This window comes from Callospermophilus lateralis, chromosome 14 (assembly GCF_048772815.1).
Source record: "Callospermophilus lateralis isolate mCalLat2 chromosome 14, mCalLat2.hap1, whole genome shotgun sequence".
NCBI lineage: Eukaryota > Metazoa > Chordata > Mammalia > Rodentia > Sciuridae > Callospermophilus > Callospermophilus lateralis.
In genome coordinates, this window is record NC_135318.1 from 18,385,932 (window position 1) to 18,406,776 (window position 20,845).

The 20,845-nt window shown below is 49.7% G+C and overlaps 1 protein-coding gene and 1 pseudogene across 3 annotated transcripts in view; one reads left to right on the forward strand and one right to left on the reverse strand.

Moving 5' to 3' along the window:
* Adcy3 (adenylate cyclase 3) overlaps positions 1–20,845 on the reverse strand; it is an 85,482-nt gene that overhangs the window by 14,305 nt on the left and 50,332 nt on the right. For all 3 annotated transcript variants that reach the window (XM_076833775.2, XM_076833773.2, XM_077105202.1), the window contains 6 exons: positions 5,594–5,724; positions 4,924–5,035; positions 4,659–4,786; positions 3,359–3,517; positions 2,350–2,527; positions 813–938 (listed from right to left, as the gene is read on the reverse strand). In XM_076833775.2, the coding sequence (XP_076689890.1) occupies positions 813–938; positions 2,350–2,527; positions 3,359–3,517; positions 4,659–4,786; positions 4,924–5,035; positions 5,594–5,724 (834 nt within the window). The remainder of the gene's footprint in view (positions 1–812; positions 939–2,349; positions 2,528–3,358; positions 3,518–4,658; positions 4,787–4,923; positions 5,036–5,593; positions 5,725–20,845) is intronic.
* On the forward strand, positions 10,089–11,477 carry LOC143380626 (large ribosomal subunit protein uL23 pseudogene; annotated as a pseudogene).

Sequence of the window (20,845 nt, forward strand, 5' to 3'; positions counted from 1 at the left end):
AATCACCAATCAGGAAAAGCTGCGGAATACTGATTGCTCAAGGAAAAGCCAGTAACATTAAGCTTTGTCTACCACCTTCTCTGATGTCAGACACAAAGGCCTTGGGAACAACTCTCCTCTCGTTGCACAGAGAGACCAGCCAAGCAAGGCAGAGAGCTCCATCTCCAGTTCACCTTTGTCAGTGTATCCACTGACAAAGTGGATAGCTGGCTCCTTAGTGCTAAGGATGCTCTTTGGTTTTCTGTAGTGCTGGAGATGGAAACCAGGACCGCAAGTGTGCTCAGCAGGTACTGTACCACAGAGCCACATCTCCAGCCCCTAAGAGCTCCTTGGCAGTGGGGGCAGTTCTGGATCATCTCCCAAGACATGCCCATTCTCTGGGTCAGCATACTAGTCGTTACTTGTGTGGGCTTTGGAAATGTCCATCTGTGCATGGAACTTGTGGGTCTGACCTAGCCAGAGGGGTAAGTCTAGCTTAGAAGTCTCACTCTCAATAAAACAGTCTCGGATCCTATAAAATTTTCCATGGATGTCCTCACTGATCTCAAACCTGTAGGATTCTGGACCATGTGACTACAGGAGGCCTCACAGACACATGCCTCTTGGAACTTACCCATCTTGACTTCATGTAACTGATAAAGAGACAGTTATACTGTCTAAATGTGGTCACTGCTAAAAAGGAGCAGCATCCAGGCTAGTGACAAAGCCTCCCACTTCCAGTATGTGCCTCCTTCCTACTGCAGCAAACCTACCTCTCCCCAGTTCCTACCCACAAGTTGGCCCTTGGTGAGTCCTCCTTGCTCTGGGCCTACCTGGGCCTCCTGCTCCTCAGCCTCCTCCGATGTGGAGCCACTGGCCTGGGCACTCCCATTGGGTTCCTTTGTCTCAATAAGGGCAGGGGAGCTGGGCTTTGAGGTTGGAGCTCCATTTGGTAGGGCCTGCAGTAGAAAGAAGCATCCATCAAAGTCTCCAGATACTATCTGCTGCATATTCCAGTCTGTAGGTGGTTTCCTATTCTAGAATCTTCCCACTAGAGTTGTCGAAGCCTCACTGACCTAGAAATTCCACTATTCAGTTTCTCCTCTAGAACATTAATTTTAAAATGCTGTCATTTTCTAATATCAATTTTTATCAAAAGTTTTCTAAACAGAAGACCCAAATGGTCTAATTCCTTCTTCAAAACAGTAACTCAGTGACAGTGACTGGGATCTGTTTTCGTGGAGGGCCCTGCAACTGCTTCTTGGTCTGAAAAACCTCCAGAAACCAGTGAATTTTTCCTTGACAGAGTGAGTGAAACACTGTACTGCAGGGGAAATGGGAAATGCATTCTTGTGGCTAACTAGTTCATTCATTCAACCAGTAAGTATTTGTGGAGTACAGACAAAATGATCTAAACTGGTGGACCAGATATTCTCATGAAGAAGGGCAGACAATGGCAAAATGGATAAGGAAAAGATGCAGTTCATAGAAAGATGGCTGGGTGAGTAGGATGGTGGGCATAGAGGTTGTTGGGAGTCCTTTAGTAAAGAGGTAGTGTCACTGTGAAGATGACATTTCAGTAATAAATGAAGGAGTAAGTCAAAAGGGAATTCCCAGTGCAAAGGCTCCAGAGTAGGCTGTGTCCTGAGGATGAGTGGCAGCCAAGGGGCCAGGGCTGTTGGAGCAGGTGAGCAGAAAGGGACCATGGGAGCCACCGTGGAGAGAACAGAGGGCAGGACCACGGATGGCTCTGTTGTTTCTGTACCTTTCCTCTCCCCACCCTTCTTTGTACTGAGGTTTGAGCCCAGGAGCTACATTCCCCCAAAATTTTTATTTTTTGAGATGGGATCTAAGATGCAGAGGCTGGTCTCAAACTTTTGATCCTCCTGCCTCAACCTTCCATGTCACTGGGTTTACAGATGTGTGCCACTTCAGGGCCTGTTCCTTCTTCATTTCCCACTCAGGAAACCTGCCCTGGCTTTAGTTTCCTCTTCCTCGATGGCTGCCCCACCTCATTCTGTATATTCTCCCTGGCATTCAAGCCACTCGTGGCTTCAGCTACTTAACAAAATTACAGCAGCCTCCCTTCTGGATTTGTCTTGGGATATACTGCAATCATCTTAATTCCAACTTGCCATGAAAGACACTGTTTCCCCTACAATCACCTTGCCTCTGAAAGACACTACCACTGGACTCCTGCACCACAGGATGCAGAGTAATTCTTTACATCAGCCTGCCTCTTGCCTCTCATAGTCAGCCATCTTCAAGTCCCACCAACCTCTCTTTTACAACTGTTCTTTTAAGAAAATTAGATCGTTTTAATTCCTTCCTTTCCAAATCTCTGCTCCAGAGGTGTGGTAGGGAACTTACCGAGCCGTTGAGGCCATTTTGGGTGGCTGTTTTCTTCACCTCTGGCCTGGAGGCAATGATGAGGTAGGTTTCAATGCCCTTCTCATCTAGGTAATCACAACGGCTGCCCCCATCACCTGGCTCCACATCAAACTCTCCTTTCAGGCAGTCCATGGTGCTTTGGGAGATGTGCACACGCCTGGATTGCAGAGGGGGGCCTTGAGCATGTGTCAGAGACAGCCTTTGCCCTTACTAGGGATGGTCAGTGCATCACAGGCACTGGCTGCTGCTCTGGCCTGTATCCCCGGGTATGTAGGGCAGAGGCCAAGTGGGGACAGTCTTGTGGCTAACTAGCTGTGTAGACAGTGTGGCATCTACTTCCCTGAGCCCCAGCATTGGGTCTTTAAAACAAGAACACAGTTTTTCCTCGTGGACTATTGAGAGCACCAAATGAGATAAGGAATGTAATAAGCTCTGAACTCGAATCAACGTCATAAGCTGATTATTCCCTATCTTGCATGATCCTCAGTTGCAAGCCTGATGCCAATGGGTGGTAAAACCCACTCTGAGTCACCAGAGGACAGAAATGGAACTGTCTCTGAGGAAGCTCCCTGGCCTGGTAAGAAGGCTGGGCTTGGCCTGTCCACCCTAAGGGCAGGGCCTGCCGGGATATTTGGTTCTGGTTGTGAAGAAGAGCTCAAGAGAGCTGTGCGAGAGGCTGTAAGCCATAAAGTATGGCCTCCAGGCCTGCTGCCTGATTATTATTAGTCAGGACACCTTTCAGGAGTCCCGAACTGTAACATCAGTAAGTACAGGACAGACTGCTGCAGAGGCACCAAAGAGGCAGGCTCCCAGAGGAAGGTCTCAGAGTGGCCTTAGCCAGGCATAAGTAGGAGGGAAGGAACACTGCTACTGGGTGGAAAGGGGGCCCTCATGGCCTCTTGTCCCTCATTAGGGCCACTGCCTTGAGGGTGGATGAGATGTTCCCTTCATAGATCCTCACACCTGCCCACACTGAAGGCGTACTCACCCAGGAATGCCACCAGCCTCCATCTTGTTGGCCACAGTGACATCAGTGGACCACACATCGTACTGCCAGCGCTTCTGGCCCAGGACACCACCCAGCACAGTGCCTGTGTGCACCCCCACACGCATGTCCACCCCAGTCTTGGTCTTCTCCCGCACATACCTGCCAGGCACACAGAGGTGTGTTAGGGTTCAGCTCTGTGTGAGGCAGCCTCACTCTCCCTGCAAGGGAATTCTACATGAGCTGCTCTCCCCTCCAGGCTGAGGGGCCTAGCACATGCCCTGAGGCTTCCTAATTCAGCTGAGCAGCTGCAACTGGGGACAAGGCAGGGCAGGACCTAGCAGTAGATCCAACAATCACAGGTCAGTGAGACTTGGGGCAAGGTGTCTGGGGACATAGTACTCTCTTCCCCTGAGGGACCTCTAATTTCTCTCTTCAAATTGTTCACTTATTCATTCATAAAGTTACTGTTCCATCGAGAATCTAGAATGTGCCCAGCATCCTCTATGCTGCAAACACAGAGGTGAACAACCTCTGTGAAGAATAACTTGCTTAACAACTCCAGAAAAAGACTAATACAAATTTCAAAAATTGGCCTGCTGGGGGAGTAGAGGTTAAAGTTTCTAATCCTGAACTACTGTCACCCCAGGGGGGACTGCCTTTGTGTCTTTCCAAGCTAAAGTAAGAGGGGCTTAACCTGAGAGACTAAGAATGCAGAGCTGCTCCTAGAGCCCACAGGGAAGAGCAAATGACATCTGGGCTCCATTAGAGGGGAGAAGCCTCCTAAGAGCTTCTTTTTCCACCCTCTCTTGGGCCACCAGAGAAACCAGTTTCATGTGGAGCAACACAAGGGGAAGCCTGCTCCCCAGCTCTTGTGGGGCGCTGGAGCAAAGGGCAGGTTCCAATGCCACCCTACCGCCATCTATGGCATGCGACCCAGCATTCGCTTCATGTTGACATGGGAAGGGCTGTCCCTGAACTGCATCTGTTTAGAGGGTCATGGTGAGAAAACAGAAAAAGGGGAGAACTCCTGGGGAGGCGGGTCCTCAGGAAAACATGGAGCAGGGTGATGTTTTTCACAAAGCAACTTTTGATAGAGAGAATGAGGTCACCAAAGGCTGAGGCATGGCCAGAGGCTGTGGAGAAGCCATGTCCTGACTTGCCAAGGTTGAGGGTTCAACCTTATCCCACACCTCAGGCAGATTCCTGGCATCTGGTCAGACCAGTGAAAGGCCTACTTCTCCCCAGCCAGGGCCAAGAAGCCTGCCCTGGGAGCCCCTCGCTGCCAAAGGCACCCACTCACGAGATGGCCTCCACCATGGCAAGCCCCATGAGGATGGAGCAGACAGCATGGTCCTCCCGGTAGTCAGGCAGTCCACAGATGCAGTAGTAACAGTCACCCAGGATCTTAATTCGCAGCTGGTGGTATTTCTGAAAGGACAGGGCATGTGTGTGCTCCCAGTCCCTCCTGGACATGGAGCAGCGGCAAAGCAGGCAAAAGGAAGGACCAGTGAGGGAATTACTGAGCCAGGGAATGACCAAGGACAGCTGATGCAGTGGGTACTTACAGCTGCCAGCTTGTCAAAGCGGGCAAAGAGCTCATTGAGCAGCTTCACAAGCTCCTGGGCACTGCAGGCAGATGACAGCTGGGTGAAACCCACGATGTCTGCAAAGAGGATGCTGCAGGAGAGGAGACCGCAGGCAATGAGGCTCCAGACCCCGACCTGACTCTACTGCCAGCTCCCGCCAACTCACAGGACAGCCAGGCTAACAGTGGAAGAAGGTCTTGCTCATCCCCCAGCACAGTGAGACTTTGGTGCTTCCAGGCAAATTCAGGGCTCCGATATTACAACTTATCCTTGCTGAAGTCCCCTCTGCATGCTTCCCTCTCCAGTTGTACCTGGGAACCACCCTCCAACTGGTCAAACCCTACCCCTGGCTGAACGCATCCTTTTTTTTAGAGCTGCCCCTGAATGGCAGACAACCTTTTAGGAACCCTTTCCTTCTCCTGAGTGACATTCATACAATGACGGAATAGAACAGGCTGCATAAAGCACATTTTAACTGATATCTGCCAGTACATCTCCACAGGACTGTGGAGTTCAGTGGAGCTGAGGTGCACACAGTGGGATGGCCCTGCCTCTAGTCCCCAGGAAAACCAAACCCACAGTGCTCAGCAAATCCCAGGAGCCACGTTCTTTTAGCCCTTCTGCTGGGGATGGGTCTCAGCCATCGCACCTGACGTTCTCATGCCGGTACATGTACATGGTGTTAAACTGCTGCTGGTCCTTCTGGCTCTCGTCTTTCTTCATGTCCTTCAACATCTCATCAGCTACATGCTTGGGCAGGATGGAGAGCATAAGGTTTTCCTGGGAGGAGGATGGGGTTGGAGGGGAAGTTCAGACTCTTCTGGAAAGAAACCCCCAATCCTGGTGAGAGATGTTAGCCAGGAATAAAGACCTCCCACAGAGGCCCCACAGATCCACACTGGGAAGGTGGGGAGAACAGGCAGCTTGCCCAGGAAGGCCCCTTCCCAGCACTGACACAGGTTAGAAATGCCACAAAGAAACCCCAGCTCAGCATCATTCTCTTTCTACAAGTGCAGTCATTCCTGTGTCAGCCACTGCACTGAGTCCTAAGTCCCCTTCCTGTCATTCACCATGTTTCGCAGAGCAATCACGAGATTCAGATTCAACTTGATCTAAGATTGACAACATACCTGGTGCCAGCGATACAACAGGCAGCAAGAGTTCTACCTCAGAGAGCTTAGGGTCTCACAGGGACGCAGATCAGGACATCAATGCAGTGCGGTATGATACTGACCAGAGGAGAGCTATGTGACAGAGGAAGACATCAGGGCACCATAGAGGCCTTCTGAGAAGTGAGCATGGCCAAGTCTTGAGGATAAAGTGCTAAGAGCATTCCTGTGAGAGGAAGCTACATACTCAAAGGTATAAATGCATGACGCCAGGTTCAGGCAACTGTAAACATTTCAGTAAACAGAAACACCTCAAGAGCTAGGTGTAGACCAAGGGTCAGCAAACTGAGGTCTGTGGGCCAAATCTGGCTACTGCCTATTTTCATAAAGTTTTATTGGCACCCAGCCTCACTCATTTATTTACATATTGTCTCTGGCTGTTTTCACACTCCAACAACAGAGCTGGGTAGTTGTGATAGAGACCATATGGCCCACAAAGCCAAAATATTTACTATCTTTCTCTTTCCAGAACTCTGTGGCTTGGGCATCTGGGTAGATGGTGCCAGTCTCTGTGATACAGAACTAAGGAGGAGAAACAGATGTGAGGGATAAGTGAGGAGTGTGGCTGGGGATGTGCTGTCTGAGAAGCCACTAGGTCTCAGGAGCGTGGGCTGAGCCATCAATCCTGGAAGCTATGACTGGGTGTGTGGTGAGGGAGCCGTGGGTTAGACTGAGAAGGGAAAGTGGACACTGTTGTCAAGAGTCGGAAGTGGGAATTCAGAGGAGTCAGAACAGCTATCCCTGCACCCTAGGGAGGACAATGATGATGGCGTCTGGAAGCTGAAGTTTTGCAGGATGAAGACTATAGGTGGTCAAAGAGCAAGAGAACTGTGGCTAATGTCAAAGAAGTAACTACATTGAGGTGTGTGAGCCAGGCAGCAAAGAAAGGGAAGCCAGCCTGGGAGAAGCTGAGGCTGCCATCAAGGGTCAGAGACCATGAAGTAGAGGGCAGGGAGGCGGTGCCCCTGTAGTGAATCAGCTCCTGGGGACAGATCAGAGTGCAGTCATGTGCTCAGCTGCTTGAAGGTGAGAAGGGAGGCGGGCAGGGCTCAGGGATGGCTACGGGCTCTGTGTCCACAGTGTAGTTCCCTAGGTCCAGGTTAGTCAGAAAAACAAGAACTGAAGTGCTTAGTTTTACTCTTCTTCCATTTCCTCTACCACTGTTAAAAACCCCATGAATGGCATCCTACAAGTCAGAAAGGAGAAGCCAAAATACCCCCATTGCACCCCAACTGGCACCCTGACTGGCACCCCCTGAGCCTGGGAAGCAGCAGCAGTGCCTCCCAGGATTTCACTGCCCAAGCAGTGCAAGCGTGTAAATCTCAGGATCCTGACCCTTGGCACCCCAATCCTCTGCCGGTGGGGTCACGGCAGAGGAGATCTGATGCACAGGGATGGTTGGGACCCTCTTGGGAGACCTGAGATCCTCTCCTGGGACCTAACAAAGCAGGCACCAGGGAGAAGGCTCTTGGTGTGAGAAAAGGATGAAACTCTGGGGAAAAAAAGAAGAGCCAGAGCCCGGGCCCTGCCAACTTGTGAGGACAGCCAGGGAAAAGAGTTCAGCAGCAAGTGCTGGGGCTGGGTTTCTGGGCTCAGTTGTCTGGGGTTCCCAGCCCACAGGAATCATGCTGCCTGGCACACATGAAGCTCACAAGGGCAGGAACAGGTGAGGCTAGAACATTCCCTGGGCATCGCGGCCAGCCCAGGCCCCAGCCTGCCAACACTCCCTCCGTGACACCGGGCAAGTCACCATACTCTCCTGTGCCTTGTTCCTCAGTGGTAAAACAGGACTAGGTAACTGATTACTGTAAAGTGTGACTCTTAGGAAGTGCTCAGGGTACCTCAGCCTTTCTTATGTCACTTTGATAAAAGTGTGAATGAGGATGTCAAGATGGCAGATGTCTCACAAAAGAGGAGGCATGGTCTTCCTCTGGGCATCCAGGTGGGTCACAGGTGTTCTAGTCCCAGTGGGGTATCCCAGGGTCAGCAAAAACCCCTGGTCACTCAGCCAGGCCTCATGAGCTGTCTAGTGAAGAAAGGATGGTTAAGGGGACACAAAAGAAAGATCCTGTCTGCCATTCAAGTCTTCATTCTCCCACTTCTTCCTCCTCACCCCAAACCCCCACGTGCTCACACAGGGGGGCTGCTAAAGTATGAAAGGCATAGAGGCACGAGGAGTGGGTGGCCCACCCAGGTTCACCAGGGAGGGGTTGTGGAACACAGGTCTGGGAAGGCTCTCCTGTCCTCCCAGCCACCTTTACACACCCCAGAAGCCAAGGCTTACATGGTCAGAGCTTTCTGCCTTCTATTTCAGAGCCCTGTCCCTCCAGTAAAGCCCCTTTGGACTCTCTATAGAACCTTAGGGATACCAGAGTCCAATCCGGTCCTGTGAGGAGCTACATGTCCCTGACCATAGTCCTGATTTGCCTTAAACACTGCCAGGCCTCCTCAGGGATAGCCCACACATGCCTCCTCCTGCTTGGTGCTGGACTCCAGGACTGTCAACGAATTGAGAGTAAAGGCAGGAACACAAAATCAGGGCAGCCCTAGAGCCCAAAACATAAGTGCCTCGGAAAGTTCACACAAGTGGCAGGCTGTGAGCTTCTCTCTGAGGTGAGATGGTGGGAACTTTTTGCATGATATATTTCCATAAATTTTCAAGAGCAAATATGAGCTTTGAAGGTTAAGAGGTTATATCAACCTTAAAGGCATAAGAAAGAAGCTGAGGTTGTAACTTAAGCCATCAATTTCCTCTGTGGTTTATGGAAACCTCACAGTCAGCCTCACAAGGTTAAGTACAAACAGTCCACCTTAAGTCATTCTGATAACAAGATAGGTTTTAATAAGAAGTAGGTATACCCAGGGGACAGGGCACATGGAAATAGACGAAAAAATGGATGAAGCAGGTAGCTGTGGGTGTAGGGGCAGGAAATGACATCAGGTAGGTGGAGATCAGAGGGAGGGAAGAGGCCAAGTGGGCAGCAAGGAGCTGGGACTCTTATTTTCTGAGGTGCTAGGGATAGAACTCAGGGCCTATGCATCCTGGGCAAGCACTCTACCACTGAGCCACACCCCATCCCCAGCTTCTAATCAGGCCTCCCTGGCACCAAGCCTATTGGTCCTCCCCTTCCATCTACCTTCTACCTGGCATCTGAACTTCCTCAACGCCCCTGTACACAGCTCCCTCCCTGGCTCCCCCTGCTGTTGCTCCTTGCACCCTCAGCCTGGCCACCCACTGCTTTCCCCAGGGCCCTCAGTGTAGACAAGGGGGAATGCTCGTTTTTCTCTGCACCCCTCCCTGTCTAGCTCTGCTTCTGACATCACTCTGTTTTGTTTTTTGGTGCTGGGGATTGAACCCATGGCTACTTTACCACTGAGCTACATCCCTAGCTCTTTTTATTCTGAGACAGGGTCTCGCTAAGTTGCCTGGGCTGGCCTCAAACTTGTGATCTTCCTGCCTCAGCCTCACTGGGGGATTACAGGTGTGTGTCACCACACCTCACTCTGACATTACTCTCTCTGGAACACCCCTCCCTACCCACACCTTTCAACACCCCCTCATGTGCCACCTCTCCAGAAAGCCTCTGGCTCCTACCCTGTTCCTTCCTTCTCATTTAAACCCACTTTGTTGGTGTCTTTCTACTGGCACTAGACCTTGCTGGCCCTTATATTTCAGAGCATCTAAACCCTTTCTTAATCTTAGCCCTTCTGAAGGGTGTGTGATATTAACTGTGGATCTTCTAGAAAAACAGTCTTACACAGGTAAAGGATCCCTGATAACCATTCTTGGGGCCTATGTTAAAAACTTCAAAACCCTATCACCTGTGTTCCTGGGGAAGGAAGGAGGCAGGGATCTAAGTATACTTGCTGGTGGGTCCCACAGAGGGGTACAGTGGGAAGGGAAGAGGGTCACCCAGAGTGGCTAGGATTGCTCTGGGGCCTACGGCTGATGAAAGTGACTTGGTCTCCCCAGAACCCAGGCAGAGCCTGCTTTCCCTAAAATAGTAGTTAAATGCTATATGTTTCAAGAATCACAAGAATGTTCTAAGCCTTTGACCCCATTAATGGCTCTTCTGGGAATTTATCCAGTGGAAATAACCAAAAAGAAGTAAAACTGTATATGTGCAAGAAGGTCTGCACTGCAGCATGACAACACTCATGGGAAAAACTAAGTAGCCCAAGTGTTCAGTAAACGGCTAATCAAATGGTGACATGCCCTCTGGATGGAAGATTATACAGCATTAAAAATGATCATCATGGTGGGGCTGGGGTTGTGGCTCAGTGTAGAGCACTTGCTTTGCATGCATGGGGCACTTGGTTCAATCCTTAGCACCACATATATTAATAAAGATATTGTGTCCATCTACAACTAAAAAATTTAAAAAAAATAAAAATGATCATCATGGTCCTTTTCACCAAGATGGTACCAAAAGCAAAGAAGGAATCTCCTGCCCTTCCCAAATCTGAAGCCAAGGCAAAGGCTTTGAAAGCCAAGAAGGCAATGCTGAAAGGCAATCATGGCCACAAGATGGCCTGCCTGGACCTATCCTCCAGTGCCAAGACTCCATGGCTCCAGAGGCAACCTGAACACCCTCAGAAGAGCACCCCCAGGAGAAGCTTGAGCACTATGCTGTCAACAAGTGCCCCCTGACCACTGAGTCTGCCATGAACAAGACAGAAGAAAACACACTCGTGTTTATTGTGGTGGTCAAGGTCAAGAAACACCAAATTAAACAGGCTGTGAAGAAGCTCTGTGACGTGGGTGTGGCCAAGGTCTGATGGAGAGAAGAAGGTTTGTTCAACTGGCTCCTGATTATGTTGTTTTGGGAGTTGCCAAAAAAATTGGTATAATCTAAACTGAACCCAGCTGGCTAATTCTAAATATAAAAAAAAATCACAATGAAAACCATTGTAATAAGAAAATGATAAGAGAGAACGGCAAGACACAAGATTGTATTCTGTGAAGATAAAGTTAGGCTATATGTATGCATATAAAAGCAGAAAGATACAAAAGGGAAAAGAATAATTTAACTCGGGGGTAGAATTATGAAGAAACTTTTCAGCATTGCTGTATGGTGGTGGTGGTTGTTCTTTTTTAAAATAATTTTTAAGTGGAAATAAACACAAGACTTCCTGTTGCCTCTAGCTGTGATCCTAATGCTGACCTCAGTTTCTCTGTAATTGCCAATTTTCCTAGTGAGATCTTCAGGGTCCTTGTGTTAGCTCCAGTCTTCCAAGAGAAAGGAGACCTACGGCCAGTCGGGAAGCAAGGGCGCCCACAACCCACAGCCACAGGGGAAGGGGAAGCAACAGCCTCTTAAGGAGCCAAATGACAGAACAATCACCCTGGGCTGGCTTCTTTCTGTAGTTCTCATGAAATAGCAACTCCAGGCAAATGGACACGACTGACCAGTAATCAAAACTGTCCCCTTTCTTTGCTAAAACCTTTGCATCTGCCTTATACTTTCATACATGTGCAATACTGCCTCTATTTTGCAGGTGACCAAACAGGCAGAGGAGATGTTTGTTCTAGGTTCCAATGTTAGTGGCAGACCCATGACTCAAATTCAGGGCTCTCTGAATCCTGGAATAGGTGAGTTTTGTGTTGTGTGTGTGTGTGTGTGTGTGTGTGTGTGTGTGTGAGAGAGAGAGAGAGAGAGAGAGAGAGAGAGAGAGAGAGAGAGAGTATGTGTGTGTGTGTATACATGCTTTTCACACCACTGGATAATGTTCTGTGGTGGATGTGAAGATCCAGGAAGTATGCAACCCTTATCTAGTAAGGATTGACAATGGTATTTGAGAAAACCTTGTCAGGCCTTTTCTGGGGCTGAAGCCACTAGAAAGTTCTCTTGGCCCACAGTCCTTGAAAGATCTTTCAGCCGCTTGGAGGGAGGGTCCGCCCTGCTGAAGAGGACCACTGATAGCAGACTAACTCTGTACTAGGGCTGCCAGAGTCCTCTGTGTGGCCACCCTGAGCAGAGGTGAGGAAGACACAGGTGCTACTCCAATGGATTCTACAGCCTAAGAGGAATGACAGTCATGGGTCCTTTGTCAACCGTCCTCTCAGACTGAGGCAAGGACAGGCCACTCAAAGCAGATACCTGTAGCTGACAACAGCCTCTGCAAGTAACCCATACCACCTAACAAGCACGGCCTGAGGCACTGACCCTCTCCCCACTTCCAGAGCAACTAGAGTCCTCGGCAATGGCCCACACCTGTACTCCCGACTCAGGAGACACAGGCAGGAAGATATAACGTTCCAGGCTAGCCTGGGCAATTTAGTGAGTTCTTGTCTCAAAATCTAAAAATTTTGGGATGTAGCTGGAATGTGCCTGGATTTACTCCCCAGCACTGAGGGTAAAAAACAAAACTGAATTTAAAACTTTAATCTTATCTCTTTAAAATTCCTAGTAATTTGAATTCTAAAGATGAGAATTCATTGAATATCATTATTCTCTCTCTCTCTTTTTTTTTTTTTAACACAATATCTTTATTTTCTTTTTATGTGGTGCTGAGGATCAAACCTGGTGCCTCACGCATGGTAGGTGAGCGCTCTACCGCTGAGCCACAACCTCAGCCCCTGAATATCATTATTCTTATATGTTAACTTTCAATGAACTTTTACATATTGATATATGTTGAACATACATTCAATGAATATATCAACTGAATAATCATACATATAATATATAACTGAATAATGATATTTGTCATCAGGTGAATTTTAATGACCAACTTCAGGTTCTCTCATCTTGTCTCTCCTTTATGAAGATGACTTGTGTGCATGAAGGGGTCGCATTTCCCAGAACAGTGCTTTGTTAGGTTTGCGGTGCCCTTTAGAGTTTCGATACATGGTGGCTTCACTCTTAGACTATAACTTTTGGAGGGCAGTAGAAGTTTTCCAGAGAACTGGACAGTAGAAAAATGATATTCCTTTAACATGAAGCTAATTTTATCTAACGGTGTAGACCAGGAGGTGTGTGTCAGCTGGAGGCCTAGGAGATGGAGGTGATTAACTGATGAAATTAACTCCAAAGGCAGCTTTACTGAAGAGACACAGCATCTCAGAAATTTAAAAAAACTTGTCAGAGAAGAGGTGTAGCCTCCTGATCCAAGGCACAGTCAAGTTCACTGACCTGGGGTTAGGCTGCTAAGTCCCCTGTCAAGTGTTGGGAAAGCACTTCACCCCTCTGGATTTGGTTGCTCATCTATACAATGGGTGACCTCTTAGGCATCTTTCTTTGTTCAAAGTGTAAAATGTTCTAGAAGGAAAACTTTTCAGAAGACACAGGATGAATTTATAAAATGTGAGACTGGCATGTCACTAGGTTAATAAAGATTTTCTCCAAAGTGGTCTGGTAAATACAAGATGGCATTCAAAAGGACTTTAGTTGAGTCCCCAAAGCCAACTGCAAGAGAATAGAATAAGGGAGGCAAGGTATATCAATATTGGAGAGGAAAATTCTATCATATGAGATGCCATTAGATTTAAGATGAATTCACAGCATAAAACAGTTACCTAAACTAGCCCCTTGATCCTGAGCTGGGTAGACTGAAAGTAAGGGCCCTGGACTTACACCACCAGGCAGGTCTGCAGGCCCAGGTACTTGCTATTCCATTAAGAGGATACATAAGCACTGCTGATACATAACAGGGAGGGAGGAAGCATGGGAAAAATGGAGGAATTTGACTGGGCAAAGGGGAGGGAGGGTAGGGACAGGAGCATGGAGTCAGGAAAGATGGTGGAATGAAATGGACATCAGTACCCTAGGTACACATATGACTACACATACAGTGTGATGCTGCATCGTGTACAACCATAGAAATGTAAAGTTGTGCTGCAATTGTATAAAATGTATCAAAATGCATTCTACTGTCATACCTAATTAAAATAATTAATTAGTTTTTTTAAAAAAAGAAGATGAACCTAGGCCTTCACCAAGGAGTGCCATGAGGTGAGGGAGCCTGAGCCTGGGCATGGAGGGGGTACTGAGGGGTGAGGATCCACCTGGAGAAGAGAGGGCTCTGTAGAATAAGGATCACTCAGCTGGCCTTGGCCTCAAGTCTGAGGAAAGCTATGTGTGGAAAAGGGATGAGGCTAGCCTTGAAGGTCTCACAAGAGAAGGCCAACAAGGAAAGGCTGGTGGGGAATAGACTGCTGCTTTCAGAGGGGGAAGGATTTTCAGTTATATAGTTCAAAGAACATGCTGGCCTGAGATCTAGCGACCTCTCATCCTTGGACAATGGGTGAGGAGGCGACAAGAGGGAGTTGAGCCTGGGATGGAAGGCTGGCCAGTGGAAGGGATCCAGCAATACTTCAGGAGCTGAGGCCTGAGGTACTGAGAAGGGGCTCTGCTACGATGCCTGATGTTACCCTAAAAATACAGTATGGTTACAAAAGTCAAGGTCCTTCCCCTCTCTGGGGAAAAACAAAGCCTAGAAAGAGAACACACCCTCAAAGTCTCTAGTAGGATTTCTGGGTAGAGCAAAAACACCTGGATCTGGTGTGGGATGAGCACCCATAAGTGATACACAGCCCTGGGACAGAGGGTTGGAGAGTAATCCTGGTCCCTGACAGAAGAGGCCATAGTGGTCCAGAATAGGATGCTTGGCCTCCTGATCTCCTAGACCTGGATTCCCTCATCTGAAAACAGGTTTAGTGGGCTGCTCAGGTGGGCTGTGAGCCCCTGCCAGAGTCTAACAGCATAGCCTCTTTGAGGCTGTCAGGAGCAGCCAGTCAAGGCCCTTTGCCTCAGCAGTGACTCATGCCAGGCTTCACTTTGTGCTAGCTCAGGACTGAGATGGAGGAAGGAGGCCAGCATTGCTCCCAGGGGCCCAGAGCTGTTAGAGCTGATGCTCTGATGAGGCACTCAGGAGTTAATTACAGCAAGGCAGCCAGGAGGGATCTGGATAAATGAACTTGGCTGGTGAGAAGTCAGGTACCCACAACATCCTTGTAAGAGGGAGAATGAGTTTAAGTGGAGGAAGAGACCATCAGAGTCCAGGTGGCTGGGTATCTGCATGTTGATACAGCGCCTGCATGAGGTGTGTGAAATCTTCTTCTCTGAAGGGTGACTGTGACCAAGCACATGCCCATGTGTATCCTACGTATGTGTCGTGGCTTCTGTACAAACACATGGCACTGTGAACCATTTCAGGATGTGAGCAAAACCACAAATGTTCAGTAAATCTGCCTGACCTAATTCTGTTCCCAATTTATCCAGATTCTTGGAACTTTCAGGCCATTTGGAAGGTTAAAGGTCACTGGACCCTGCCAGGTGCCCATCCTGGTCTGCCTACCTGAGCAGAAGGGGCTGTGGGAAACAGGAAATGAAGAGCAGAAAGTATAGGCCTGTAGCTGGAAGAGGTCAGAGCCCAGAGAGCTCACCCCTCCCTGTGGAAAGAACCAAGGACCAGAAATCTGGAAACTCCAGTGCTACAACCAAAAGATGCCTCTCTCCCAAAGATGTAATAACCTTAGTCACTCAAAGAACAGTCACTGGTCATCTATAGTCCCTGAGCTAAGTGCAGGGAAGGTCAAAAATAAACAGTACTCCAAAGAGCACCATGGATGGGCATGGTGGTCCACTCATATGTGGATGAGACTGGTCTCCCAGGGCAGGAGCACTTCACCATCTTCAGTGGTGAGCATGTGCTGGTCATTGACCTGGACTCCTAAGCAGTCTTCAGAGATACGGCCACTGTGCAGGCCAAGGTGACTACATTCACAGGAGACAGCACACTGGGCCCTAAGATACCACATATGTGGTACCTGGAGCCCTTGCCAAGAGTATCTGGCACAGAACAGGTACTCCTTAGAGGTTTGGTTAATTAATGAGCTGTCAACTAGAAGACATGGCTCAAGGGGCAAACCATAACCCTTTAGATGATGAAAAGAAAACCTTCTCCAATCATGGAAATGCTGTTTCTGTGCTTCAAGATGGTAGCTACTAGCCACATGCAGCTACTAAGTATGTGGAATGTGGCTAGTAAAACTAAGGGACTGACTTTTGATTTTAATTAATTTAAACTACATATGGCTAATGGTTACCATTTTGGACAGTGTAGCCTAAACACTGTAGCAACCAAGGAAAACCATGTACCAATTCTGAGAGACAGAGAGCAGCTGCCTAGAGCCATGTGTTGAGAAAGATGTTAAGGTCACATCTGTGAGTGGTAGGAGAGAGTCCTGTCGTGTCTGCCATGAAGGTACACACTACCTGTTGAACTGCTCCAGAAAAATCAGCTCAGAGTTAACTATGGACATATATGAAGGCACAAAGAAATTAAGTAGACAAGAGTTTCTACCTGTGCTGGGTTGGTGATGGTTTGGCTTCAATCCCTTTGCCACTGGCTAATGAAGGAGTAAACCCTGCCAGTGCTCCTACCAGTGCTCCATCCCATCTTCCACTACTCACAAACCCTCAGCAGCCCTTCCAGCCAGGGCCCCAGATAAGTTTCTGACTGGCCTTTTGACATCAGTCCCTTCCACACTGGGAACAAAGCATAGTCCCCCAGTGAGGGTTTTGTCCATCAGGTCACTGTTCTCCATCACCCACCACCTACACACATACCCACGGGCAAACTCCTCACCCCCACTTCTGCCCTCTCACTGAGATGAAGACTCTTTTCTGCACACCACACATTCACAGTTCCCCCTCCCTTTTCTCAAAAAGCCACCCACCTGGTTCTTTAAATCCTACTCCAAATACTTCAAAGAGTCTCCAGGGCAGGCCCACCCATCAGACCCACCAATCCCCTCCTTCCTCCACCTTCCTCGCCCTCTAGCCTGCACTCTCTGCCATCAGAGAGTGCTCACTGGCTTCTTTTTCGTGTATGTTTAACAGAGTTACATGGTTGTGGTTTTCCCAGATATGTCCCCAGCCAGATCATCTGGGTTCTTTTGTTACACATTGCTTTTGTCAAGTTGGATGTGTCACACCATATTCTGAACTGGGCAGGCCAGGATACAAGGTGGACCCTGTTTGATATATATAGTCACTGCAGAGGCCAGAACCTCTACTTCCTTCTTTGCACCCTTTGGCTGGCTTCTCCTATAACCCTGAGTGGCTCTGGGACAGTGGTTATCACCTGTGATGCCTGGTAGCAAAAGCACTTAACTTATTATCCTCAGGTAGAAGCCAATTTCCACCGAGCTTACCAGCACACAGAGGCACTGTCCTATGTCCTCACCCTGGCGGGGCCCAAGCACAAGTCTGCAAATGAGGGCACAAAACCTAGAACCTACCAGGCTTGGGGTTAATGCAAGAGGAGATCTACATGCTGAAAGAGCCTGGTGCGTGCTCGCCACCTGGATGTCTTAGCAGGCACTCAATCTCAGCACAGCCAGTCTCACTTCAACCTCACCCCAGCCAAAACCTGCAACTCTCACCATATTCCCCATCTCTGTAACCAGCAATTCTGCCTTTGAGTTTCCCCCAGACTCAAATCTTTAATCATCATTGACTCCTCACTCTCCTGTCTCCCGTTCCATCCAGCAGTTAAGTCATCGGCTCTGCCTTCAGAAAATATCTAGAATAACCCCACCCCCCATTGCTGCCACCTCCTGTTCTGACCTGAGCTAGTGTCCTCTCACTAAAATTACTGCATGGCTTCTCACTGGCCTCCCTGCTTCCAGTGCTTTCTCTTCTCCACCAGCAGCCACAACTGATCCATTTAAAACCTAAGACCTCCCCATGGAGAAGCCAAGGTCCTTAGGGAGCCCTGTAGGCCTAGCCCACGTCACCTCTCTGCCTCACCTGTCTCTCTTCCCCTCACTCCTGCTCCAGCTACAGTGGCCTCTGTGGTGTCTCACAGACAAACCTCAGGGCCTGTCACTCACTGTCCTTCCCCTACATGCTGCTCTCGTCCTCCCTGCCTTCAGTTCTGTGCTCAAACTCACTGTGGAAAGCCCTCCCAGGCCACCAGATGTTCAACTGCTACCTCTACCTGCAGGTTCCCCTTAAGTGTCGTCCCCCGCCTCTCAGAGTACACTTGTTTGTTTCATGTCTGCCCCACACACACGGAAGCTGTATCCCCAGGGCCGAGCAGAGTGCCACAAATACTTGTGGCTTGAATGGTCTCTTATAGACTCTTAACCATCCTATTCTGTTCCCATTTCACAGACAAACTGGGCTCAGGGACATAAGTAACTGGCCCAAGTCATGCAAAAAGTGGCCTAGTTAGGAGCCTGTGTTGTCAGACATTACCACTTCCAATGGCAGTCAAAACTGATTCCAGTCAAAACTGATGCCAGGGAAGGGGTCTCTGCAGCTCCTTTCAGGCAGGTGACATGATGGGTTCACCCACCCACTTTCAATACACGGCACAGCGAGGAAGAGGCAGGGCTTCTGTGGAGGTGAAGCACCCTCCTCCCTCGCCACACCAATGCCTCCTCTCCTCGCTCTCAGAAGCTCCCCAAGGAGGAAGGTCCCCACCCCCCATCAGCACTGCCAGGTCAACAGCAGACACATAGGGGCTGGCAACCCCAGGACAAGAGGTAACTGGCCTCTCTCATTACCAACTCCCCTCTCCCCCCACCAAACTCCTGTAAGAACAGGGCTAAGGTCGCAGATACTATCTGGACACCTTGTCCTCGGAGCCAAAGGTCTTGAGGGGAACAGTGAAGCCTGAGCAAAGGTCAGAGAGGGGACACAGAAAAGCTAACAGCAGAAGCTGAGCTGATGAAACAGCAGCGTCCCAGGGCTCGCGGGCAGGGCGCCCAGGAGAGAAGCCTGACGCTCACGGTTAACGGGCAGCTCTCCCCTTGCCCTGCTCAAGGTCATCCACCAAGGGAAACACCACAGCTCAAAGCAGCAGCGCATCCTCGTCACAGGTGATCCTGGAGCCAGGTTACAGCAGAGGGGCAGAGTGAGGCAGCTGTCTGTTCCTGCTCATCCCCATGGGAGAGACAGAAGTCCAACCTGTGTCCCCCAAGGCCATGTTCCCCAGGGTACCACAGATGAAGATAGTGGATGGGGCAGTCAGTCCTGGGTTCTCCCTAGAGGTGCCCAGGCTATAGCTTGTCACCCTCTGAAGGGTGGGGACTGAGGGCAGTCCTATGCTCTCTGGAGGACAAGGTACAGAGGAGGCTTACTTAAGAGGGCATGACCTGCAGGAAGTCCAAGCCTGCCTTGACCACCTTCCTTGCCACCTCCATCTCCCTACACCCTCCTTCAGGTGCATCCTACTGCCTGGGAAGTGATTCTGAGTATGGAATTCAGAGAGGCTCTGCAGTTTGTACCTAGTAACAGGAGTGTGTTGGGTAGATTTTCTGAATACCTGCTGTTGCCAGGAGGCAGTTGGGGTGCTAAGTAACCCTCAAGGTCCCCAACTAAATCCTGCTATGAGGTCACATGGGAATCGCAACAAACAACTCTAGTTCTTTCCTCTGGGCCTCCAGCTCTACCCCAAGATGCCCACGGAGACGAGGGAAGACTGGAGAGGCTTACAGTCTACCCGAGCAGCTTATTCCACAGGCAAGTTCCCCAGACTGCCCACAGTCTTCAAGATGCAAGGAGAGCCCCCTCAGAGAGTGTCACATCCACAAGGCTTCCAAGAGGGCCAAACTCCTGCCCGACAGAGGAGGCTTGGGCCAGGGGGTTCAATGTGGCAGAGTTGCAGGGTTCCAGACCCTCTTGTCACCCGTAAGCTATCTGTCTTGACCTACCTGAAGAGGCAGAAGGGGACAACTGTGTGCAAAGGGACAGGGGTGGGAGGGTCATGGCTGCCCACCCTCCCATCACAAGCAAGAAGCTGGTCATCTTCATAAAGGAGAGAACAAGCTCCCATGGGCAACAAGGAGACCAGAGCCACAGAATCCTGCTCCCTGCTCGTCCCCCACTTCATTTTATGGCAGAGGAAGAAGATGAGGTCCAGAGAGGACAGTGCCTTGAAGAGGTGACACAGCTGCAGCAGCAGGACACATCCTTCCACCACAAAGTGAGACACGAAACCTGAGCACTGAAAGGAGGCCCCTTCTCCAAGGAGGAGAAATACTGCATTCAAAATGGCTGCTGAGGGCTGGGGCTGGGGCTGGGGCTCGGTGGCGGAGCGCTTGCCTAGCATGTGGGAGGCACTGGGTTCGAGCCTCAGCACCGCATAAAAAACTAAATAAAGGTGTGCTGTCCACCTACAACTATCAAAAAATTTTTTTTAAATGGGTGCTGAGAATTTTTAAAAAACAGCTCAACACTGTTAGCGTGCGGAAAGCCTGGTGCGGCATCAGCCTTGGATGGTCTTAAACAGGAGCCGCGTCCAAACCAGCTTCTGTGCACTCCCCTGGGAGGGCTTCCACAGACGGTTCCCCAAGCATTTCCCCTCTGTTGGCTCCTTCACTCCCACCATGGGCCTTGATAAGAGGAACGTGAAACAGGATCATGTGACCTCCATGACTGGCCTGCGTTTAGCTCCCAAGGCTCCCAAGACTCGCTGGCTGATGCTCCTGGGACGTTAAATCAGCCCAGAGCCCAGGCTGCTCAACACCATTCACGTCAGCCCTGATGCCTGGGGAGGGAGCAACCTCTGTCCCCACTGGAACAGAGGAGACTGACACAAGACCCAGCCAACTCCCATCTACTCCAAGGCTTCCTTCAGCCAGTGCCTCCCCCTGGGCTGGAGCCACATCACAGGAGCTAACAGCACCATAGGACTTCATGGTTTTCAGACTCACTTCTGCCTTCTGCCTTCATGGGATTCCCAGACAACTCCGTGCCAACAGGATTTTTGTTAGT